The sequence below is a fragment of the Mobula hypostoma genome, chromosome 6, assembly GCF_963921235.1.
Source record: "Mobula hypostoma chromosome 6, sMobHyp1.1, whole genome shotgun sequence".
In the NCBI taxonomy this organism is placed as follows: Eukaryota; Metazoa; Chordata; class Chondrichthyes; order Myliobatiformes; family Myliobatidae; genus Mobula; species Mobula hypostoma.
Window position 1 is genome coordinate 167728738 of NC_086102.1, and position 26286 is coordinate 167755023.

The 26286-nt window shown below is 40.2% G+C and overlaps 1 protein-coding gene across 4 annotated transcripts in view; it reads left to right on the forward strand.

Moving 5' to 3' along the window:
• The window catches only part of ppig (peptidylprolyl isomerase G (cyclophilin G)), a 58167-nt gene that overhangs the window by 25881 nt on the left and 6000 nt on the right, over window positions 1-26286 (forward strand). For all 4 annotated transcript variants that reach the window (XM_063052191.1, XM_063052194.1, XM_063052193.1 and 1 more), the window contains 9 exons: window positions 4943-5050; window positions 5501-5545; window positions 7162-7249; window positions 8076-8105; window positions 8204-8343; window positions 10319-10520; window positions 12529-12690; window positions 16281-16368; window positions 18117-18259. In XM_063052191.1, the coding sequence (XP_062908261.1) occupies window positions 4943-5050; window positions 5501-5545; window positions 7162-7249; window positions 8076-8105; window positions 8204-8343; window positions 10319-10520; window positions 12529-12690; window positions 16281-16368; window positions 18117-18259 (1006 nt within the window). The remainder of the gene's footprint in view (window positions 1-4942; window positions 5051-5500; window positions 5546-7161; window positions 7250-8075; window positions 8106-8203; window positions 8344-10318; window positions 10521-12528; window positions 12691-16280; window positions 16369-18116; window positions 18260-26286) is intronic.

A 26286-nucleotide genomic window follows, 5' to 3' on the forward strand; every position in this document is an offset into this window, starting at 1 on the left:
GTTTTTGAAGGTGAACTTTATTAAGTCTGGGACGTTTGCCCTTCTAAAGATAGGACAAAATAATAGAATCTAACGAATCAAAAAAAGCTTTAGAAATAAAAATTGGTAAAGATTAGAATAAGTATAAAAATTTAGGAAGGGTATACATTTTAATAACATTAATTCGACCTACCAGAGACATGGACAGAGGTGACCAGTGTGCCAAACTCTTGTTTTGTATGATTTAAAAGATTAATAAAATTTTCTCGACAAAGATGCTTTAAGTTCTTTGTTACAGTAATACCGAGGTTAGTGAATTGATTATATACTACTTTAAAAGGGAGGTTATGAAATTCTAATATTTGTGCTTCTCTGTTAATTGGGAAAAGCTCGCTGTTGTGTAATTAAGTTTGTATTCGGAAAGCTGGCTAAATTTATTAAGTAGTGAAAACACTGGGGAGTAAGGAGGTAGTCAGATTTGATATAAAAAGTAAAAGATCATCGGCATAAAGAGAAACTTTATGCTCAGCACCCCCCCTCCAAATCCCCATCAATTTAACACAGCTACGAAACGCAATCGCCAATGGTTCTATGGCCAGACCAAAAAGTAAGGGATTTAAAGGGCACCCTTATCGGGTGCCACGTTTAAGGTTAAAATGTTGTGATTGCTGAGAGTTGGTCAAAACACAGGCAGTGGGACATGAATATAGCAATTTAATCCATGTAATAAAACTTGGTCCAAAGTCAAATTTTTCTAAAACTGCAAAAAGATAATTCTACTCCACACGATCAAACGCTTTTTCCGCTTCAAGAGAGATGACACACTCAGGAGTCCCAATTGAAGGTGAATACAAGATATTAAATAGATGCCATATATTAAAAAAGGGGAGGCGATTTTTAATAAAATAGTTTGATCTTCGGAAACAATTGAGGGTACAATGTTCTCCAATCTACGAGCCAAAACTTCAGCCAAAATTTTAACATCATCATTTAACAAAGAAATCGGCCAAACACTGTATGCTAATTCTTCGGCCCGGGTATGTATGGGAGGAGGTTTCTCAGAGTTATTTAACATAGGACGGGGCACATGACAAGGGGACCCTTTGTCTCCTTTAATTTTTACTATATCCATTGAACCGCTTGCACATTTAATTAGAAACTCTCCTCAGATCTCCCCTATTACAATAGGTACAACATCACATTCAATATCACTTTACGTAGATGTCACGCTAGTTTATATGGCAAATGTTCAACAAACTCTCCCCAGTGTTTTAAAAACACTGGAGCATTTTGGATTTCTTTCAGGATACAAAGTTAATTTGTCAAAATCAGCACTGATGCTGATTAATACGGATAAAAGTAAGGTGTCTCTCCTTCCCCAGATTAAAGTTACAAATGAGGTCCTCTGCTTGGGTATTAAAGTTAGTACTTCCCTATCCTCTGTGGCTAAAACAAATTACTCTTTAATTTTGAAAAAAATAGAAGAAGGTATTAATAGATGGAGACACCTGCCAGCATCAGTCCCAGCCCGTATATCGGTCACTAAAATGAACATCTTACCCCGCATTAATTTTATCAGCTCAATGATCCCACTTGCGCCTCCAGCAGGATGTTGGCAAAAACTGGACTCCCTACTACGATGCTATGTTTGGAGCAGTAAACGAACCAATATAAAATGGTCAGCTCTACAATTCAAAAAGTCGGATGGGGGATTGGCATGTCCAAATTTTAAATTGTATCACTGGGCATTTGTATTAAAAAGTCTTAGCTATTGGATGGAGGAGGGTTAAGTTTCATCATGGAAAAATATAGAACAAGAACTAATAGCACCAATAAGGTTGAAGGACTTTCTCCTTATAGGTACGTATACCAAAAAATCTGATTTGTATTACGGTCCAATTTTAACCCAGATGCTACAAGTGTTTACAGCACCAGGAAAAATTCCTAAAATTTAAAAGTGTATGGTGCAAATCATCTCCATTATGGAACAATAATCATCTTCTATCTGGGGGGAAACCATTCACAAACAGAACTTGGGAGGATAAAGGTATTACTACTCTTCAAGATATTAGTGGGGCAAGTACTATCCTTCGCTTTCAAGAACTGGCATCTCAATATCATATTCATAAACACTCTCTTTTCTTCTACTTTAGAGTAAGATCAGCTTGTAAAGCTTACGGGGTTCCCTGGGGGTCAGATTTAAAGGACCATCCCATTTTAAGTTGGATACTGAGTGCTCCAGGACAGATAGTGTCATATATCTATGATAAATTAAACTCCCAGAAATATATGCCCACATCAGGAATGAAAGCCTGGGATAGGGACATATCTGAATTGGGACAAGACTTAGACTGGGATGCGATTTGGGATAATGCTACCAGTGCTTCGAAAAATCCAAATCAACGGTATATACACTTGAAATTTTGTCATAGAGCATATTTAACACCGAGAATTAGTTATCAAATGGGCTGGTTCCTGACCCATATTGCCATTTTGCCCCCACGGAACCGTTGGCTCTTTTTCCATGTTGTAGGGGAATGTCCAGGGGTTTTTGATTTGTGGGGGAAGGTTATCAGTACTCTTACAGAACTAATAGGGGTACAATTATCACTGGACCCCACTGTACATCTTCTAAATGATGACTCCCACCTTTCCCTTACGGAAAAAACAGGCAAAATCTGGCTGGCAGACCTGACTGCAGCTAAGAAGATTGTAGTCCAGCGTTGGAAACCTCCCCATGATATTTCAAATACTCACTGGCTTCGGAGCTTTTTGGACATTTCTTACCTGGAACTTTCATCAGCAAGAGTAAATGATGCACGACCAAATACAATCTTAATGTGAACAAATTTGATATCTAACTTAAAAGATCTTTTGTTAAAATAGGAATGCTTTGTCTGTGTATGTACTACTATTCAGTTAATTGGTGGAGGGTCGAGGGATGGGGGGGAGAGAGGGGTGGAGGGGGGATGGTGATGAAGGTTGGGGGTGACTGGGTAAAACAGTCAAATGTAATTGGCAATTGGTTGTATTGAATGTAATTTGTTGGTGTTGCAATAAAAATTAATAATTAAACAAATTTAAAATTTAAAAAAATAAATTGCTAAAAAGTAAAAAAAAAACACAAAGAAATCAGCCAATACGAGGAACACTCTGTTGGATCTTTGTCTTTTTTCGCTAAAAGAATGATACTTGCCTCATTAAATGATGCTGGCAATTGACCATGTTTAAACGAATCAGATAAAACTAAGGTTAATTTAGGTAAAAGCAGTGAGGAAAATGATTTATACAATTCTACAGAGTCCAGGAGGTTTACCAGACTGCAGTGCAGAAATGGCTAAAGATATTTCCTCTAATGATAATGGCTCATTGAGTTTTGCTTTGAGATCAGGAGAAAGCAAAGGAATGCTTAAACTATCTGAGAAATGCTCAACAGAAACGTTATCATTTAAAGATTCAGAGGAATAGAGTCGAGAATAATAGTTCTTGAATGTATCATTGATTTCAGAATGATTCAAGGTAATGTTCCCATTTCCCATTCGAATTCTGGTAATTTGTTGTTTAGTGTCTTCGTTGATTGACTAAAAATTTACCGGATTTATCACCACGAATATAAAACCAGCTCTTACTTTCGAGAAGTTGGCGTTCAATTGGATGAGTGGAAATAAGGTCAAACTTAGTTTGAAGTTCCACTCGCTTCTTGTACAGTTCCGGATGTTTGGTCTGAGCATATAGTTGGTCGGTTACTTTAATTTGATTGACCAGATCTCATCACTCTGTATAGGTCTTTCTTTTCAAATTCACAGTATATGAAATTATTTGACCCCTTAGATATGCTTTCATGGCATCCTAGACAACCTGAGTTGAGGTTTCAGATGACATGTTAATATCTAAAAAAAAGTTATTTGGTCCTTCATAAATTTTACAAAATCATTATCCAACAACAAGGTCGGATTAAAACGCCAGTGTTTATTCATTTGAGGGAGACCAGGAAGAAGTATGGACAGGGTAACTGGGGCATGATCTGAAATCAATATACTCTGATAATCACAAGAGTGAACAGATGGAATCAGCAGATTATCAACTAAAAAATAATCAATTCTAGTAAAAGTATGATGGACATGTGAAAAGAAAGAGTAATCTCTCTCACTTGGATGAAGAAAACGCCAAACATCAGAGATACCATAATTGGAAAGGAAAGACTGAATTGATAAAGCAGATTTACTTGGTAGTCTGGGAACAGAGGACGATCGATCCATAACTGGATCTAACCAACAGTTAAAATCACCGCCCAAGAGAATATAAGCTCAGGTCAGGCAATAAAGAGAAAAAAGGATCAAAGAACTCCACATCATCCGAATTGGGAGCATACAGGTTAGCCAAGACTACCCTAGTATTACACAATTTCCCAGAAACAATAATCAAACGACCATTTGTATCAGATGCTTTGTTGTGAAGCTGAGGCCTTATAAGGCACTGGTGAGGCTTCACCTTGAGAGTACTGTGAACAGTTCCGGGCCCCTCAGCTAAGAAAAGATGTGCTGGCAATGGAGAGCATCCAGAGGAAGTTCACAAGGATGATCCCAAGAATGAAAGGGTTATCATATGAGGAAGATTTGATGGCTCTGGGTCTGTACTCACTGGAATTCAGAAAGATGAGGAGGGGATCTCATTGAAACCTTTCAAATGTTGAAAGGCCTGGACAGAGTAGATGTGGAAAGGATGTTTCCCTTGGCCTTATAAAGCCTCAGTATCCCATTCTTGACTGATCATATCATGGAAAATGATGAAACTTTAAATTTTCTCTGTTCATGTGGATCTATTATTTGTCTTGTGCTTGAAAGCAGTACCTTTCAATGCTAGGGCTTTAATTTGTATGGACAGGGCTGCTATTTGTTTCACTGAAACTACTGTAATATTCTGTGCATGTTCTATCATTGATACTCTATTGATGTCGTTTCAGGTGAAAAGGGGGTAGGAAAGAGTACTCAAAAACCTTTGCATTATAAAGGTTGCTTATTTCACAGAATTGTAAAGGATTTCATGATTCAAGGAGGTGATTTCAGTGAAGGTATGAAATAAGAAACTACTTTAGCTAGTATGTCCTTTGCTTTAAAAAGGCTCCACTTCCAAAGTGCCATACTTCTTTCATTTTTCAGTGTAATTGATTGTAGAGGGAGATGTCTATTATGTCTGTTATACATAAATAGCCTATTATTTATGTCACATTCTCTGAAACTATGGTTAAAGTCAGATGGATTATTCTTTTACCTTCTGAGCAGCTGATGTATAAACAAATGCAACTAAGGGAGAACTTTGATATTAATAAGCCGTCATCTCTAAATGCACATCTTTCCAGCTAACTCAAGCAGTCAATGTTATATCTATTGGAATTTGTGCATTCCTAAATAAATAGCAATCTTACATACCAGCTGTTTTTCACAATATTGTATCTTTCGTTTGTTTTGCTTTTTTGCTGACAGTGATTTTACTAAATTGATTAAGTCTCCTATGCTTCCAGGAAATGGCAGAGGGGGTGAATCTATCTATGGAGGGTTTTTTGAAGGTAATTGTTCTATTTTGCAAGTTACTGTTTGTGTTTCAGTTCGACTAAGAAATGGAAAATTTTACAGACAATCCAGTACTTGAATTCAGTTGTGCATTTATCCTTTCCATAATTTTGATTTAGTTGCTTCATGATACAAGTTAACCAAAAATTCAAATTTGACATGTACATTATTGGTAATGTGAAATCTCATATCCTGTTAATTTTTTGTGAAAGTTTGATAATGAAAATACTTGCAATTGTATCTTGTTACATCTTCCATTTAGGCAAAGTAAGCTATTACAAAGATAGAAATACTAGTTATTAGAATGGTAAGGATCAGATGTGTGGCAAGAGCAGTTTCATATTCTGGTTTCTTTACAATGCAGAAGATGATAATTCAGTTTATAGAGTTAATGCTAACTCCCAGAACAATTCCATCAATCCCATTCTTTCACTTCTTTCCCTGTAATCAATTCTTTCACGTATGGCCATTAGTAACTCCTCTCCCACCTCCAATACTCTCACTAGTCCTTTGGAAAGATTTTCCAAACACTAAAATTAGATTTTTGTATAACCTTTAGGATTTTAAATGGGGTAGCTGGTCTGTTGAGAAGTGTAATGCAAACCCTACTCTGAAATTTCCTTCGCCATCATAGTGATCAAGGGTGTATCCATGTTCAGGTAAAGACAGGAATTCAAGTAATTCTGTCAGTGATCCCCTGCTGATCAACAGGTATTCTTTTTTTTAAACTACTCCTCTGTGATCTTCAGAAATCAGTGAAATGATGAGAGTGTGAGATGTTTACAAACTAATTACCACAGGCATGAAAGAAGCAAAATGCCATCATTTGTGACCTGAGGTGAAAGTGGAATCTCACTGATATACAATCATAACTATACTACCTTTTAAAATATTGCCCTTCAGAGAGTTAATACTTTTCCCTTTAAAGAAAAATATCATACTGCGAAGTTTTTGATATTTCAGTTTGTACTGAAATCTTATATGTTTGCTTCAATCTTTATTTCCTGTTCTTTAAGAAGCTTAAAGTGTAAATAAAAAGAAATTGTTCATCTGTAACGTTGTGCTTGCTTTGCTTGATGCATCACTCTTAAAGGATTTCAACAATCTCTTTGAACTGACCTCTGCCAGCACCTGGTATCCAGAAAGGCGAAATCCACATGATTGAGAGTGGCTACTTCTTTGTAAATGCTGTTCTATGAAATCAACAGTGAAAGCCCTCTTTGTCCTTCCTCGAGTTCTCAAACCTTCTCTGCAATTTAAAACTAACTTTTATTTTTCTCTTTCCACACATGCTGCCTGACAGCAGAATGTTTCTTGAATATTCTATTTTTTAAAATTATTTTGTCTTTCTATTTTGTATGCAGTTTTGCACTTGCCTATTATGTCATACAGAGTGCTTCTTTGCAATTCCAATGATCTTTCTTGCTTCTTTGTTTTCCTGTCTAAGGTAAAAACATGATTGCTTATGTGCAATTATAAAATGTTCATGTAATTCTACCTTTTGTGATAAATCTAACTACTGAAGACTCATAGAAATTTCAGGAAAAAATTCTGTTATAAGATGTTAATTACAGTTCTGTAAAATGATCACTCATTTCATTGTTAAAAATAGATGAGAGCTTTGAAGTCAAGCACAATAAGGAGTTCCTGTTGTCTATGGCTAACAGAGGAAAAGATACAAATGGTTCACAATTCTTCATGTAAGTTTTTAAAATTATCCTATTGAGAATATCTGAATTAGTCTACATTTGTGCTTGTTTTGCTGTGATTTTCTTTGCTTGGGAACTGTTGGAAAACAACAGCAGTTATCACTACTTTGTGATTGCTTACTGTGTCTATCTCCAATAACTTGACAACTGTGTGTCTTTCTCACATTGTGCCTTTCATGCTTTGATAGCTGCTTTCATTTTGTCTTCTTTGTTTTGCTTTCTTACCCTCCCATGTTCTCTTTTGTTCTATCAAAATCTAATGAGGTTGCTCCTGCACAAATTGAAAATCACAGCTAGTTTTAACATTGATCTATCTGCTAGTAAACAATATTGAATAGGTAACATCTCTACATCCACATTGAAATATGATAGAATTGTTCTGATATTGCAAGAATCACTTCCTGAGAAATAGTTATCCCAGAAAACAATGCACATTGGTGATTTCTTACGTACTAAAATATTAAATGTTTTTCTTATGATAATTGTCTCCAATTAATCCATTTTCTTATTGCAACACATCATGTAGTAGCACAATAACGAACATAGTAATTCGACCTTACTAATGTTTTCTTTGCACGTGTATTTGAAGACAAAAACCTTGCATTTGAAAGCATCTTTTTGCTATTTCAAGATCATTCTGAAGTTGTGCATGTTTTACATTCTGTGATGCTTGCTTTTATTTGGAAAAGAAATGATGTTTTATTGTTGTGTTTATTTGAAATCAGTGATTTTACTACATTTTTTACAAGATGTCTAATTTTGCTTTTCTGATTTCATGTTTTGAACATCCACTTTTATAAATATTAAAATTATAAAGAACTACAAAGCCTGCACCTCATTTAGATAGGTGAGTATGCTTTTATTTTAAATAATGGATTCAATATCTAAATGTGCCTTGCAAGAAAACCAAAAGATCACATAATATCACCTTCCTTTCTTTCTTAGTGTACATGTGGTCTTTGGTCAAGTTATTTCAGGACAAGAATTAATAAGAGATGTGGAAAACCAGAAAACAGATGCAAATAGTAAACCTTATGCAGAAGTCCGAATCTTAAACTGTGGAGAATTGGTTCCAAAGACCAAAGGTACATTGTTTTGTTGTGTGTGCATGTTTGTAGGTGGAAAGGACAAGAAACTTGTACTTGATTTTTTAAATGCTGTGCCACTTCATATTACTGGAAATTGGTGAGATTTTTATTTTGTTTACAAACCACAAAATGGTAATGATAATTCTTTAAAATGGTAAAACTTTTCATTATGACGTGTGGTGAAAATAAAAATGATTTGCTGTAATAATCTAGAATATGCACCTGTCCCCTTCTCTAACCTACTGTGTTGTTTCTGAGATAAATTTGAATCAGAATACCACTGAACTCGGTATGAAGTTGCTTTGTTTTATTTAAAAGTTGACTCTTCAGTTCCTATTTTTGGCAGCTTATTTTGTTTTCTTTTACTAATTTTGCGAGCTGAAATCATTGAAATAATTATAGCAGGGCTTATGTTCGAATCCCAATCTTGGGAACAATAAAATAAGTCAGGAAACTGTCTGAGTGCAAAATTAAAAGGGGCGGGTGATAGAATATTCTGAAGATTGATATCTTGGAGTAATCAAAGATACATATTGTAAAACAATAACTTTTTTTAACCTTTTTTTTTGGGAATATGTATTACAGTTAGTGTCAACTGAAAATTTACTTTGTCGTTGCCATTTAAAAAGAATACTTTCTAAGCCATGCAAAATTTTTTAAAGTTAGGTTTACTACAATGATGCCTGGTTTGGAGGCATGTGCTATCATGAGAGGCTAGATAAACTTGGGTTGTTTTCTCTGGTATGAGAGAGGCTGAGTGGAGATCTGATAGAGGCTTATAAGATTATATGAGAGGCATATATAGGGTAGATATAAGGTATCTGTTTCCCGGTGTTGATATGTCTGATATCAGAGGGTATGCATTGAAGGTGAGAGGGTTTAGGTTCAAAGGGGATGTGAGGGGTTAGATTTTTACTAAGAGGTGGATGCCTGGAATGGCGGTAGAGGCAAATACCACCATACCAGAGGCAAATACATTAGCAACTTTTAAGAGATGTTTAGATAGGCACATCTGAGGAAGATGGAGGGATATGGACGTTGTGTAGGTATGAGAGATTAGTGTTTCGGTGTTTTAGTTTGCTTTTAAGCTGGTTTGATACAACATTGTGGGCTGAAGGACCTGTGTTATCCTATGCAGTACTGTTCTGTGTTAGACATGTCACGTTGCACTATCTAGATAGTAAGTTTCAATTTGGAACAAAGTACATGTTTCTGTAATGTTCAAAGGTTCATTTTATTATCGAAGTATACAACTCTGAAATTCTTCAGTTCTCCAGATAGCCATGAAACCAAGAAAGAAAAAAAACAAAAGGCAGCACAATCATCAATCCCAAATCCCACGACGTATCAGGCACATCAACCCCCAAAGTCCCCCGTCCCACACAAAAAAAAAATCAGAGGAAAAAACACCAAATATAAAAACTATAGAACTGGATAAAAGATTTTATAGTCCGAGTCCACATCCAAAATGCAGAAAATAACCTAGGCAACTCTGTCCGCAATGGCAGACTCTCCCCTCTCTAGTAGTGTAGCAGAGCGATCAGGCAGCCGGTACTCTCCCTCTGCACTCGTTTCAATGCTTCAGTCACCCTTGCTGCTTTAATCAGTGAACAATGCAAGCTTTAATCAGCAAAAGGGAGCCAAATATCGGCTTGAGTCCCATCCTGCAGCCTGCCTGCTATGCAGTTCGTGCGTGCTGCCTCTGCCTCCTGGAATCCTGTCTGGGACAGCAGAGCGCTGGAACACCTAAGCAATTTCCAAACTTCCGTACTATATGTTCTGCACTGTACTAGATTATTCTGTTCACATCTCTCATTCACTTTATTTACAATTCTTTGTCTTTGCATTAATTTGGCACAGTAAAATATATTCATTGCATTATATTCATTTGTGTGCAAAACTTTGCTTGCATTTGAGTCTTCACCAATCAAATCTAGTCTAATAAGAGTATATTTAACTTTTTCAAATCAAGCCAAAAAGGACGAAAAGAAAAGAAAAAAATCTTCTTCATCCTCTTCAAGTGACTCTGAGAGCTCTTCTGACTCAGATTCTTCATCAGAATCAGAAAGTGAAACAGATGAAGATTCTAAGAAACAGAAAAAGAAACAACACAAGAAAGATTCAAAAAAGCGAAAGAAAGAAAAAAAACGAAGAAAGAAATCAGTCAAAAAAAGGTTGGTGTTCATTTCTATATGTCGGTGACATTGTTGATAATTCAGAGTAAACTGCTGGGCAATGATTAACCTAGTTGGCTTTGTCCTTTCTATGGAAGGGACATACCTGGGCGGTTTTCCATATTACAGGTAGACATGAATAGTAACTATTGAAAGAATTTGGCAGGTTTTCAGCATTAAGACTGGAACTTGACTGATCCTATGTCTTTTGTTGTAACCAGTACTAAAAAGTTCAAAGTTAATGTATTATCAAAATACATGTATGTCAAAATATACAATCCTGAGATTCATTTTCCTCTGGGCATTCTTAGAAAATCCAAGAAACATAATAGAATCAATGAAAGACTACATCCAACCAAATGTACAGACAACTAATGCGCAAAAGACAACAAACAGTACAAATACAAAATAAAAATAAAGAAATAATATTCAATAACTATCGAGAACATGAGATGAGGATTCCTTGAAAGTGAGTCTTTAAGTTGTGGGAACAGTTCAGTGATAGGGTGAGTGAAGTTATTCCATGGGGAGTGAATCAAATTAGCAGAAGACTGGCTTCTTTGATGGTGGAGATCTCAGGGAAAAGCCAAGCTGGATCATCTGTCTGGGATTTTTGATCTTTTTTCTGACACTACCTCCTCCTGTTGGCTGTCTAATTATCCACCACTATTCCCAACTAGCTGTGGTAAAATTGCAGAGCTATGATCCAATTATTGTGAGATCACCTTGTCTGTTTTTGTTATTAATCACCACAAGTAGTCTTGTATTACAGTTTCACTAAGCTAGTCATCATACTGTTTGCCTTCAACGATCTTCACCTGCTACAGACTTGCAGCACCACCCACTCATCTCCCCTACCTGACACTACCTGCCTGTTATCTTGCAGCCCTCCTTAGTCCACCAGTCATCTCGGAATCCTTTCTTGCCACTTCCCATCTCATCTTAATGTTGGCCCGTCACCTCTCCTTTCTCAGTCTTGGTACAGGGTTTCAACCCAAAACATTGGCAGTTCCTCCCACAGATGCTGCTCGACCCACCCAGTTCCTCTAGCTTTACTTGGTGGTGTTGCTGGAAAGACCTGTACTTATTAAACTGCAGTTCATCACTTCGTGTTGGAGTAGAGTATATGTAGAGCCTGGTGATTAAAGATAGAGGTGGTGGTCACAACACATCATGGGTGCACAGTTTGGAGCTGAATAATCTGTTTTAAGACTGTCCCATTGAGCATGTTTGGAGTCTATATCACAGTAGAAATTGTCCTCACTATGCTGTTGGGATTTTGTTTCCCCAAGGACTGCAAGGTTTTCACTGCTACCGATGCTGTCATCGGCAAGATGACGCTGTGTTCCTCATGTTAGCTCACTTACTACCTGCCACCAAACTATTCAGGGAAAGTGTAGAACAAATTTTTGTGTGAACGGTGTGTACATAAACATTTATGTCAGAATGATATATCATGAACCGTGTTAATGACATTGAAATGAGATGTCAATACCATCTATATACTCCTGGTTTAATTATCTGCTTTCCATGACTATTTTGCTTGAAGACTGCAACCCATTTTGATAGCATTTGGTTTCATTTTCCCCATGTAGTGTTGCTTACAATTAGTCAATGGGAGAGAGAGTGATTGTTTATGTGTATAAATAATATCCATTCTTTATATCATAGAACTTCAATAATTTGCAATTGGATTATTTGGAAATACCGATGGTTCAGCATCTGACTCAGGTTACGTTTCCTGCACTTCTGAAGCGCACAGGAGCCCTGGTCACTGCACTCCCCCAAAACACACCAGGTCCCTAGTTCCCACTCACCTTTTAATCTTATATGGTTCACTGGAAAATATATTATAATGTAACACCTTTCTTAAAAAAAAAGTTAAAGTGTGTTGGAGTATTAATAGAATAACAACAAATGGTCCAGAAAAACTGCCAGTTCAGCACCACCAAAGTGTGTCATTTTATTGGTATTTAGTAATTGCATTGTTTGATTAACTGTTTTAAAGCTCATCAGATGAAAGTGCAGAAAGTACCACACAGGAGACTGTTGCCACTGTCCGTCCTGAAGAAATTCCACCTGTACCTGAAAATAGGTTTCTCATGAGAAAAAGTCCTCGTAAAAAAGATGAGAAAGTGAAAGAGAAGAAAAAAGAAAGAGAAAAAGAGAGGTTTGTATGATTTTAAACGCAAACAACAAGAATTCTGCAGATGCTGGAAATTCAAGCAACACACATCAAAGTTGCTGGTGAACGCAGCAGGCCAGGCAGCATCTATAGGAAGAGGCGCAGTCGACGTTTCAGGCCGAGACCCTTCGTCAGGACTAACTGAAGGAAGAGTGAGTAAGGGATTTGAAAGGGGGAGGGGGAGGGGGAGATGCAAAATGATAGGAGAAGACAGGAGGGGGAGGGATAGAGCCGAGAGCTGGACAGGTGATAGGCAGAAGGGGATACGAGAGGATCATGGGACAGGAGGTCCGGGAAGAAAGACGGGGGGGGGGGTGGTGACCCAGAGGATGGGCAAGAGGTATATTCAGAGGGACAGAGGGAGAAAAAGGAGAGTGAGAGAAAGAATGTGTGCATAAAAAAGAGTAACAGATGGGGTACGAGGGGGAGGTGGGGCCTAGCGGAAGTTAGAGAAGTCAATGTTCATGCCATCAGGTTGGAGGCTACCCATACGGAATATAAGGTGTTGTTCCTCCAACCTGAGTGTGGCTTCATCTTTACAGTAGAGGAGGCCGTGGATAGACATGTCAGAATGGGAATGGGATGTGGAATTAAAATGTGTGGCCACTGGGAGATCCTGCTTTCTCTGGCGGACAGAGCGTAGATGTTCAGCAAAGCGGTCTCCCAGTCTGCGTCGGGTCTCACCAATATATAAAAGGCCACATCGGGAGCACCGGACGCAGTATATCACCCCAGTCGACTCACAGGTGAAGTGATGCCTCACCTGGAAGGACTGTTTGGGGCCCTGAATGGTGGTAAGGGAGGAAGTGTAAGGGCATGTGTAGCACTTGTTCCGCTTACACGGATAAGTGCCAGGAGGGAGATCAGTGGGGAGGGATGGGGGGGACGAATGGACAAGGGAGTTGTGTAGGGAGCGATCCCTGCGGAATGCAGAGAGAGGGGGGAGGGAAAGATGTGCTTAGTGGTGGGATCCCGTTGGAGGTGGCGGAAGTTACGGAGAATAATATGTTGGACCCGGAGGCTGGTGGGGTGGTAGGTGAGGACCAGGGGAACCCTATTCCTAGTGGGGTAGTGGGAGGATGGAGTGAGAGCAGATGTACGTGAAATGGGGGAGATGCGTTTAAGAGCAGAGTTGATAGTGGAGGAAGGGAAGCCCCTTTCTTTAAAAAATGAAGACATCTCCCTCGTCCTAGAATGAAAAGCCTCATCCTGAGAGCAGATGCGGCGGAGACGGAGGAATTGCGAGAAGGGGATGGCGTTTTTGCAAGAGACAGGGTGAGAAGAGGAATAGTCCAGATAGCTGTGAGAGTCAGTAGGCTTATAGTAGACATCAGTGGATAAGCTGTCTCCAGAGACAGAGACAGAAAGATCTAGAAAGGGGAGGGAGGTGTCGGAAATGGACCAGGTAAACTTGAGGGCAGGGTGAAAGTTGGAGGCAAAGTTAATAAAGTCAACGAGTTCTGCATGCGTGCAGGAAGCAGCGCCAATGCAGTCGTCGATGTAATTCCACATCCCATTCCCATTCTGACATGTCTATCCACGGCCTCCTCTACTGTAAAGATGAAGCCACACTCAGGTTGGAGGAACAACACCTTATATTCCGTATGGGTAGCCTCCAACCTGATGGCATGAACATTGACTTCTCTAACTTCCGCTAGGCCCCACCTCCCCCTCGTACCCCATCTGTTACTCTTTTTTATGCACACATTCTTTCTCTCACTCTCCTTTTTCTCCCTCTGTCCCTCTGAATATACCTCTTGCCCATCCTCTGGGTCACCCCCCCCCCCCGTCTTTCTTCCCGGACCTCCTGTCCCATGATCCTCTCGTATTCCCTTCTGCCTATCACCTGTCCAGCTCTCGGCTCTATCCCTCCCCCTCCTGTCTTCTCCTATCATTTTGCATCTCCCCCTCCCCCTCCAGCTTTCAAATCCCTTACTCACTCTTCCTTCAGTTAGCCCTGACGAAGGGTCTCGGCCTGAAACGTCGACTGCGCCTCTTCCTATAGATGCTGCCTGGCCTGCTGCGTTCACCAGCAACTTTGATGTGTGTGGTTTGTATGATTGCTACTTTGAAATTTGGCTCTCATATTGATCTATATATTGGTTCTCCCTGCCAATATATAGATCTATATGGTGCCATCGGTTCTCAACGATACATAGTCAGCATGTCAATTCTACTTACTCTTAACTCTGAAGTTTTCTAATTAACTGTTGCTTATGAAGCTTTGAGAAATTATCAATCTGGAAGCATGAACAGGGCACTAAAATCCCACAATGCCAATTTGTAGAATTCAATCTAGTAAATTTATTATTGGATGAAATGAGTGTGGAAGGAGGTGGATTTCATAAATACCCGGTTTATTCACTACAGATCTTCAGGGAAATAATATACTTGTGGCCTCATTTCCTCACTGGTGGACTTGTGATCATCTGAAGATGATTACGAATGGACCATAAAAGCTGCCTTGTCTGCATCACAAGTATCCCAAGTATAATTTTTTGAAAGTTACTTATTATCAACCGGATTGCTAAAAATGCAGAATGTTCAGCAGCGCTATATAAAGGTTGTTGCTCTGTTCAGTGAATACTAAACTAAGACAACTCATCTTTCTAGAATATTGTGATCTATTCATTCTGCATACTGTCCTAGTGGCCTCTTGCAAAGAGGAATGACACTGTTTACATTATGAATGAAATGCCTGACAATCATGATTTGTTAACTAGTTTACTTATTCAGTCAGGCTAGCGTTATATATGATTAGTACTGTAAGAATTATATTTTCAAGCAAGTTCTAATATTAACCAGTTAGCTGGCGTTCTTTTTTTCTGCAGTCTGTCAACTTGAGCTCGTCTTGAATCCAGCTGTGATATCCATTATAGCATTATTGGGGATTTTGGAGTTAAGAAATTATGGACAGAAAATAGTAATGAAAATGAGAGCTAGTCTTCGTGAAATAAAACCTGTTCACAATTTAACTTCAGCTGATACTTAAAGGCTATTGAAACCAACCATTGGTTTGGGACATTCTGATATGTACCATTGAAATTAGACAAAGGTTCATGTCAATTGGTGATCATTGAAAACTTCAGGAAGAGACAGGATATTTATTTTCTGGCAGTAATTTCTTGATCATAGGAGTAAAATTTATATTGATATTGCATTGAAGTCAATATCACATTCATAGTAGCTAAGGCTGCATATGTTTGTCTTCCTGACTATTACATGGATAAATTGAAATTACTGCCAAATACGTTGTAAGAAAAGAATCAGTATCCCGCTTTTGCTTTTAAAGATTTGACTACAATTTATTTTAAAAATACATCTATCATTTTGATATTGGATCATATGCATTTTGTATTGCATGACGATGGTATGGTATTCAGTTAAAATTTTGCCAGAACTTGCGGTGTTGGGATGAGCAGTGGCAGCAGGGGCTGAGGTGGTTAGGCGGTGGTGAACCATTCATTTTGTGTTTTTTTTGATTTTCTTACAAACCCATAAAGTTGGGCCTTAAGTTTAGTTATTCATTTTGGTTTCATTTAAATAATAAGAATAACTGTCTTTTCTTTGAACAGCAATGTTTCAAATTCCCAGATTTCTACATATCAAAGACGACTCTTAGTAACTAGATCAGGAAGAAAAATTAAAGGAAGAGGACCTAGGGTAAGTGCCTTATTTTTCCTTATACTTTTTGTGCTGTAGGCAGAAATTTAATTCTCTGCATATGTTAGGCTTCACATAGTAAAAGCATTTTATCAGCCAAATCCCACAGCTGAGATGTCTATGGAACCAACTATTAACCTACGGCCTTGTCCATTGAGGTGAGCATAAAAGATCATGGGAATACTTACTGAAAAGATGGATATTCTCTCAATATTTTACCACCATGATACCTAAAATAAAATAACTGGTACCTTGCCACGTACCCAATACCTCTAGGTTTTTATAATTAGTCTTTGTGACTTTCCAAATTTATGAATGGTACTGAGTAATTGCAGTTTTTCCTTTCTTATTTTTTGATGTCAGACATGTCTCACACTTAGTCCTTCATTCCGAATCAACTAATGGGTTTATCTCACTCCAGTTTCTTAGAAACTAGATACAGGCTGGTATTCCATTGCAGTACTGATGACTGAGGTTTTGCAGAGAGATAGTTAACTAAGGCTACGTCCACACTAGACCAGATAAATCCGTAACTGAAGCTTTTTCTCTTCGTTTTGGCCCTCCATCCACACTGAAACAGCGTTTTCCTCCCCCGAAAACAGAGCTTTTCTAAAACGCCCTCCAGAGTGTGTAAATTTGAAAACGCCGATTGTGCAGAGCAGTGTGGACTGGGTAACCAGAGATTTCTAAAAACTGCTGTCATAACGTGCCGGAACAGATGGCCGCAGTGCGGCATTTCATTGTTTTCTTTAACACAACCCCCCCCCACACAACCTAACAATTTCAGAACAGACGGCAACGAGACTGAAGCCAGAAGAGTTAGAAATGTACTCACCAAATACTTTGACCCATAGCTTACTGAATAAATAAGTATACTCATTTTGCCCTGTTTTCTGTCCTTGCTTGTATGAAGGTGGTTTACCTATTTATGCAAGTACTTCTCTGACAATAGATGTGTAACAGCCTAATGTAACGTTGTATGGAAATACAAGATAACACTGATGCAGACATGTTTTATACGTTTAACAAGGTGCTTTATTAATGCAACAGAGTTAGTCAGCTTTTCAGTGTTCGTCGTTAGCCGGGTCATACTGTCTGTGAACTCCCTGTCAGTTGCCTCCATACGCTCCAGTATTCGTTTTTTTTTTAGTTTTAAGTCCCCCTGCGCGAGAGCCAACAGCTGTCCCTTGTTTGGCAATTTCCTTTTAAGTTTTTCTAGTCTGTAACTGCACAAACGCGCACTTCCACAGTGAGATTCAACACCAAACATGTCGCTTGTGTTTTCTGTAGATGTGTCCTGCACATGCTCAGTAGAAGGAGATTCGCCCAAATATCCATTTTAATGCGGACGGAGGTATTTTCAAAAACGCCTGGTGTGGACGCCTATCGTTCTTAGGCGAAACCGGCGTTTTCAAAATTATCCAGTCTAGTGTGGACGTAGCCTAAGATTCAAATCTCTTCAATGTTTAATGTAAAATATCTCAAGGCACAATTTTGCAGGAGAAGTCCCAGTGCTTTGTCTTGCTAACCATCACAAAAAAACATATTCACCTGTCATTATCACGATGCTCTTTGTGGGTCCTTGCTGTATTATTACTGGCTGCTGAAGAGGCTGCATTTCAGAAAGGCTTCACTGATTGTAAAGTGCTTTGGGGCACACTTGAATTGTTAACAGAATTACACAGAATGTTACTTCAAGTTCTTTTCCTCATGAGATTTTTGTATATTCTAAAAATGGTCTTGTGTAGCGTTACCGAACACCTTCACGATCGAGGTCTCGGTCAAGGGATCGATTTAGGCGCAGTGAAACTCCACCACACTGGAGGCAGGAGATGCAACGGGCTCAAAGAATGAGGGTTTCTAGTGGAGAGCGTTGGATAAAAGGAGATAAGTAAGTGTTACAAAAATTCTAAATATGAAAGTCTTGGCTGCAGGTATAAATATTTTGTATGTCTCAAGTGACATAGATTCCTAACAAGCCTATTAATACGTATTAGCTGTATTTTGGATGCAGTATAAAATCTTTGTAGTTTTTATCTGAAATAAATATACTTTAGTTTGTCTTCCTCCATGCATATCTTGCTTTACATTCATTTATCATCATTTTGATAGATTCTCTTGCAATGCATTAACTGCATTTGTGTTTCCGCCCTGAACAATGCAGTTGTGATGCGTTAGGGAGGTTGTTACATAGGACTCAGCCCATCAATTGTGACCTCTCACAATCTTAGACTAGGATCTTTCCCTCAAAGCCTTTGAGCTGGTTGTACTGAGCTTCATTGGGTCTCAGTATGCATTCCTGCACCTGCAACATCAGAATCTTTTATTATGCAGCTAATCAGAGTACACCTTATCAAGGGCTGTTGCATCCTCCTTGGCAAATATACAAGGCACAAGGAAGTGGGTAGTCATCTCATTCACACAGCAGCCACATTGCTGGTAATGTGCAGTGAAAGTGACACTCCACCTGTCCAGGAGGTTTCCCCATCGCTACCAGCCACATGAGGTCTTGGTGCTTGTTTATGATTTCTGATGTTGATACGTTCTGAAAAATGACTTTGATAGCCAATCCGAGAAACCAGTCCACAAGATCCACTATCTCCTTCTCCTGCAAGGCCTCTAGGACATTCCATTCTGACCACTGCCTGATACAATTGTGGGAAACAAGGAGAGGAGAAGATGGCGACGTGACGCAGCTCGCAGCGGCCACTCCAGTGATGAATATCTGTTATGTGTCAAGTAGGGTACTGTGCGCAATTCTGATTTGATGGAGGCAGACGTGAGAGCACGGAGGAACATCTGGTGAAACTTATGAAATGCCTGTTTTGCTGCTGCCGCTACTGTGTGATCCAAAATCTCCGGAGGGGAAGGCCCCGAGTCCTTGGCTTTGCTTGTTGCTCGGCAGCCGGGGTGGGGTCAAAGCGCTCGGCAGAGATGGTGCTCGGTGTCGGAGGGCTGGTCGAGGGCTCGAAGTCTTTGGATGGACTCAGAGTCGGCTGTGGTCGGGTTCTTCCAGGATGCTGCATCGGCAAGTTTGCTGCGCTGGAGGTTCATGGCAGAGAGAGTTTCTCCCTTCTACCGTCTGCGTGAGATGTTGGGGCTATCGGGACTTTGAGACTTTTTTTTTTAACCATGCCTATGGTCTGCTCTTTATCACGGTATTGCTTTGCACTGTTGTAACTATATGTTATAATTATGTAGTTTTTGTCAGTTTTAGTCTTGGTCTGTCCTGTGTTTCTGTGATATCATACTGGAGGAACATTGTATCATTTCTTAATGCATACATTTCTAAATGACAATAAATGAGGACTGAGTGTCCTCATAATCTAATCTAATCTAATAATCATGTGGCAAGGTCCAGTAAATGCCACATTGAGCAGCGACAAGGCCAGGCCCGTCCTTTGCAACATTTGGGACAGGCAAAATGCTCCTCACCCCCTCAACATTCACGCACCCTCCCCCCACCCCCTTCTCTGGAGACCTGTGAGACATGATCCATTCTAGATCGCCAGATGAAACATAAGATGGCCCATATCACATGGGCCACATCTACACCTCATACAACAACAAGAAGAGCATCCTGACCAGATTCTTGCCCACAGTTGACAGAGAACGATGCCCTACTTTCTCAATTTCTGTTTTACATGCTCTAGCTCCTCCAGCCAGATTCCCAGCATTCAGACCTAACGATAAAGGGAACAGAAGATCAATCAGGCCAGTGGATTAAGAACGTGGTCTCAGGCCGGCTGGTGGCGCGATGACATCAGCGCCGGACTCCAGAATGAAGGTTCCTGGGTTCGAATCCAGTCAGGGCCACTCCTGAGTACGCTTTCCATCCGTGCCAAGTTGAGTGTCGAGATCGCAACTCAGCCTCGTAAAATAAAGAGAAAAATACTGCGAAATATCTGTGTGAGGAGTGGCGTGCCACAGTCTTTCTCTCTCGCTCCACGCCTTGTAAAGGTATGAAAAAGACATTGTCCCGCCAACATCGCACACAGCAAAAAAAAAAAGAACGTGGTCTCACTCTTAGTAGGAATCTGAAGTTATCATGGAATTGGTTAGACTGACTCCCCAAGGTCTGTTGAAACTAGTCGCAAAAGCTGACCAATCTGTAGATTCAAATGTGGTCTCATCTCCTTGCATGTGGAGGATTTGAAATGAGTGCCTCCACTATCTGGAATCATTCTCTTCACCCCTCCCCCCCCCGCCCCACCTCAAGACCCATGCCTTTCTTGATGTATTGTGCCAAAAGCTTGGTGCAGCTCACAATCATGGCAAAAGAGGGTGGTGGCAACTTTGCCTGAGTCCAGATTTGCTGGGGAATCTTTCTGATTCCTACCTGATAATTTGGACTGCACTTATGATGTCTGTATAGAGCAATTCCTAAATGCCTCCCAAAGCCTATTTGGGGAGCATGTCCATTATGTGTGATATTCTGCTGAAGGCCTTCTGGTCCAATCTTCTCTTGTGCATGTTCACACCTCTATCCCACACATAGGTAGTGGTATCACCAGATAGCACGATATAGGCAGCGATTTTCCTGTTGGGTTCAGCACAGGTTTGGTCTGACTGGATCCTTTGCCCCAGAATAAACAGCGCATTTAACAACACCGTGGTGAACTGGGTTCCCAATTTCTAATAGCTTTCCTTTCCATGTTCTGCTTGTATGCAAGAGTTTGATGCCCTTTGATTTTTGATGACTAGTGGCATAGTGTTGTATGCTTCCATAGGTGTGTACCCATTCAGTCTCTTAGCGCCAAGTGCAGCTCATAGTTGCTTCCAGGATCAGAGGCTGGTATCAACTCTTCTACCTGCTATCATCTAAATAAAACATATATAATATTTGTATATAAAAGTTAAGGTGTGAATATTTGAATTTCACAGAATTTGGTACAGGTATTTGTTGAATGGATTTCTAAGAGTTCCTGTGATGTTAAGGAGAAGGAGACTGTCCACCACATAAGGAATTTGAAGTTACCTATGATTTGGATAGATAGCTACCTTCCCAGAGACAATTCCTTTCATCTGTTCACAATTTGTTTTACAAGCTCATTTCTATTTGTTAATACATGGAAGTTATTAGAACCTGTTGGTTCTTTGACAGAAGCAAGTTTTAAATGTTATTCAAATAAGCATACACTCATTCCCAGTTTAACGCTGAGGATGTGTTCCTCAGCGGTGGAGCGCTATGTAAATCAGCACTATGTGGGGACGTGTGTCTGATTTCTTTTTAGAAAATCAAACCCGAGATATTATTTTATATCATATATAAAATATGATGAAGTAATTCATAATCAACAAACACACAATTAGGCCTAACCTGTATATCATTGGAGCATCAACACATCGCAGCAGCCACAGAGGGAAGCGGGTGGTGGTTACATCTTAGAGGGAGGGGCCAAGCTTTGGGTGCTCCTCGAACTTTGGCTTTTTCTTCAAGTGGGTGTCGAAATTTGACTGCCTTTTCTTAAGTTTCCTCTCGTGAAGCAGTTCTGGGTAGCAGGAAATCATGTTGAACACCTCTCTTTGCCTTACTGTTTCGCTCCCAGTCAGGGTCGTCATTGAGGAACTGGTCCATGAGTTGTGTGATCGTGGTGATGCTAATGCTGAGGAACTTTGTGGTGAGGTTTCTTGCTGGTGTTGATGATAACTTTGAGGTTGTCGCTGCAGAAACTTTTAACTTGTCTGGATTTTTATTAATTGTTCTGATCGTCAATGTAGCCAATTTCAAAGAGGCGCCAACATCAACGTGGCGCTCACCATCTTCCAAACACTGTATCACTTAGTGTCACATCCATGCTAATACTTTTCCTAGACATCTTAGAAGGTACAGACCATTTTTCAGACATTAGGAATGAAAAAATGGAATAAATTGGTGAGGAAGCAAAAATGTTTACACATGTGATGGAGGCAGAGTGTGAACTAATATGTGATTGGCTATGAGTGGCTCAGAGAGTACGTAAAGCGCTCTCATTGGCTGATTGAATATTTATTGTAATGGCGGCCACTTTGAGAAGTTTTAAGTGTTGTTTAGAATGAATTTTTGTGATTTAAAAAAAATTCAATAAAGAATTGAATAACCATGTTGTAATAAATCAGCGCTATGCAGGGTCTGAGTGTACTTAATAATTCATTGTCCTACTAGAATGTGGCATTTATTGTTCTACGGTTATTTTGTAAATGATAAAGTTCTATTTTTTGTCTTCTGGGCAAACTTGCATACTCTTTTTCAGTAAAGCTGCACCTAATCTCCAGGCTTGTGTTTACCTGCTATTCCAAATGATCTCTGGAATCATGTGCATTAATCAGGGACACGGTTCTAATGTTCTCTATTGATTTGTTAAGATTAAGATTCACTAATTTGTTTTGAAATATTTAATTTTTCTAGTTTTGGCCGCACTTTGGCTCAAATTGCTTATTGGCCCATTTAGGTACACCTGCTAGTTAATAGCTAATCAGTCGATCATGTGACAGCAACTAAATGCATAAAGCATGCAGACAAGGTCAAGAGGTTCAGTTGTTGTTCAGACCAGAATCAGGTGTAAACATTGGCATATGTTGTGAAATTTGTTATCTTGTGGCAGCAGTATATTGCAATACAGAATTTTAAAAAACTATAAGTTAGAATAAGAAATATAATTTTAAAATAAATAAACGGGGCAAAAAGAGAGCAAACAATAATGAGGTAATATACATCAGTTCATTGTCCATTCAGAAGCCTGATGGCAGTGGGAAGAAGCTTGAAACATTGAGTGTGTGTCTTCAGGCTCCTGCACCACCTCCTTGATGGTAGCAATGAGAAGAGGGCATGTCTTAGGTGATGGGGGTCCTTAATGATGGATGCCACCTTCTTGATATCCTCAGTGCTGTGGAGGCAAGTGCCAAGTGCCCATAATAGAGCTGGCTGAATTTATAGCTTTCTGCAGCTTTTTTCAGTTCCTGGGCAGTGGCCCCTCCATAGAAGATGGCGATGCAACAAGTTAGAATGCTCTCCACAGTACATCTGTAGAAATTTGCAAGTGTGTTAGGTGACGTACCAATTCTTCTCAAGTACCTAATGAAATAGAGCTGCTGTCATGCCTTCTTTGTAATTGTATCAATATGCTAGACCCAGGATCGACCTTCGGAGAGTTGACATCCTGGAACTTAACTGCTTATGGTTTAGTGGGCAGCTGTCAATCCCAGGGGATCATGGGTTTGCGCCTGTGGTGGACTGCGCCCTCTTCTCCAGAGCGCAAGCCTGGGTGGGAAGGTTTGAAGAAGCGCCTGTTGCCCATGCAGTGGGCTCTCCCTCTCCACGTCACTGATGTAGTCCAAGGGAAGGGCAAGCGCTGATACAGCTTGGCACCAGTGTCGTCACAGAGGTTGCCAGAGTGAAGTTGTAAACAACATCAAACTGCCTTAGGGAACCCGGCTCCGGATTTCTTCCTCGGGCTTTACTCCTGAAGCCTTTCCCATGGATGGGTGTGGCCGCAAAGCAGCGGAGGTTTAAAATCAGAGCTTTCCTTCTTCTAGGCGGGTTATCATCCAAGGCTGACGAGCCTCACCTGCCTGAAGCAACTGGTTTTGAGGCACCAGTGGTCCGCCTTTGCCCCTTCTCTTATCAGTAGTAACAGTTCCACCAGGCCTAGTAGCTAAGCTATGTACGACATGAAGGAAATCTGGAAGTCAAACCTGACCAGAGGGCTTAAAAAGAGGATTTTCATAGCAGTCATAGAGTCCATCCTTGCGTACGGATGTGAGATGTGGACACTCACCAAGACTATGCGAAAGTCTCTAGATGGTTGCTATACACAAATGCTCCGGATGTCTCTTGACATGAATTGGCAACAGCACATGATGAACGTTGAGCTCTATAACGACCTACAGAAGCTCACCACTAAAATTGAGGTGAGAAGACTGCAACTAGCGGGGCACTGTCTACGCCACCCCGAGCTACCTGCCAGCCTAGTCATCATATGGGGGCCCAAGCACAGGAGGATGAACCCTGGGCACCCTCCCAAGACTATGGTCAACACACTCCTAGAAGACAGCGGCGCAGCTAATGTAGATGAATTGAACACACTGATGAGGGAGAGGGAGAAGTGGAGAGTCCGTCATCATGCCTGACGCCGACCCCCTAAGCCTGAGTCGACGTAGTAGTAGTAGTTTAAATGTCTCTAGATATCAGACATTTAACTACACGTCAATGTTAAAAGTAAATTTTATTATCAAAGTACATATATGTCATAATTTACAACTCAGATTCATTTTTTCTAGGCATACTCAATAAATCTATGTGTGGCGTGTGGCCAAGTGGTTCGGGCGTTGGACTAGCGATCTGAAGGTCGTGGGTTTGAGCCTCGGCCGAGGCAGCGTGTGTGTCGTTGAGCAAGGCACTTACCCACACAATGCTCCAGTCTACCCAGCTGAGAATGGGTACTGGTGAAAATGCTGGGGGTTAACCTCATGATAGACTGGCGTCCTATCCGGGGGGGCGGGGGGGGGGGAGTCTCGTACTCTCAGTAGCTTCACGCCACAGAAACCGGCATAAGCACCGGCCTGACGGGCCACAAGGCTCGTGACAGACTTTAATCAATAAATCTATAGAGTGATAACTAACAGAATCAATGAAAGACCCCCAAACTAAGGCGTTCTACAAAAGTGCAGAAGACAACTAACTGGGCAAGTACAAAAGAAGAAATAATCATAACAAATAAATAAGGAATAAATATTGAGAGCATGAGATAAAGAGTCCTTGAAAATGAGTTTGTTGGTTGTGGGAACATTTCAATGTTGGAGCAAGTGAAGTTGAGTGAAGTAATCCCCATTGGTTCAAGAGCCTGATGGATGAGGATTAGTAACTGCTCCTGAACCTGGTCGTGTGAGTCCTGGGGCTTCTCTACCTTCTTCCTGATGGCAGCAGCAAGAAGAGAGCATTTCCTAGGTGGTGGGGGTCCCTGAAGATGGATGCTGCTTTCCTGCTACAGTGTTCCATGTAGATGTGCTCAGTGGTTGGAAAGGCTTTATCCGTGATGGTTTGGACTGTATCCACTACTTTTTGTAAGATTTTCCGTTCAAGGGCATTGGTGTTTCCCTGCCAGGCTGTGACGCGGCCAGTCAACATACTCTCCACTACACATCCATAGATATTTGTCAAAGTTTTAGATGTCATGTCGAATCTCTGCAGACTCCTATGAAAGTAAGAGGTGCTGCTGTGCTTTCTTCATAATTGCAGTTGGTGCTGGGCCTAGGATGGTCTTCTGAAATAACACTTAGGAACTTAAAGTTGTTAACTTTTTTAAATATCTCTTGTGGCCGCCATTTATATTATTTCACACGTGAGTTGTCACTTCCTTACAGAAGTGCAAGAAGTCCAAAGACCTTTGACAGTGTGAGCCATTGAAAAGGCTTCATACTATTCTTAGTGCAAGGCTTCAGGAGTTGTTGTCCGTGGAAATTAGATGGGCTTTGTTGGAGGTTTTTTTCTTTTTTAACTGGAACTCCTTTAATAATTGAAGGAAGTAGTCCACTGTCGAGCAAATAGATGTGGGAAAAATTATGATAGAAATTGATGTTCTTCTATAATTTACGCAAATTCATGTATGCAATTTAGGAATAATCTTATGTTCTGTAAAATATACTACATTGTGCCATATTGTGACAGATGAGTGAATCGAGTCAGTCTATCATTTCCGAAGTCCTTTAACATTTTGTACGTGGTAGTGTAGTGGTCAGCATAACATGATTGCAGCTCCAGCGACCTGGGATCAGTCCCTGCCACTCTCTGTAAGAAGTTTGTACGTTCTCCCCGTGACTCTGTTTCCTCCGGATGCTCCAGTTTCCTCCCACCCACGCCCCAAAGATATACGAGGTTAGTAGGTTAATTGGCTGGCACAGGCTCATTAGGCCAGAAGGTTTGTTACCACGCTGTATCGC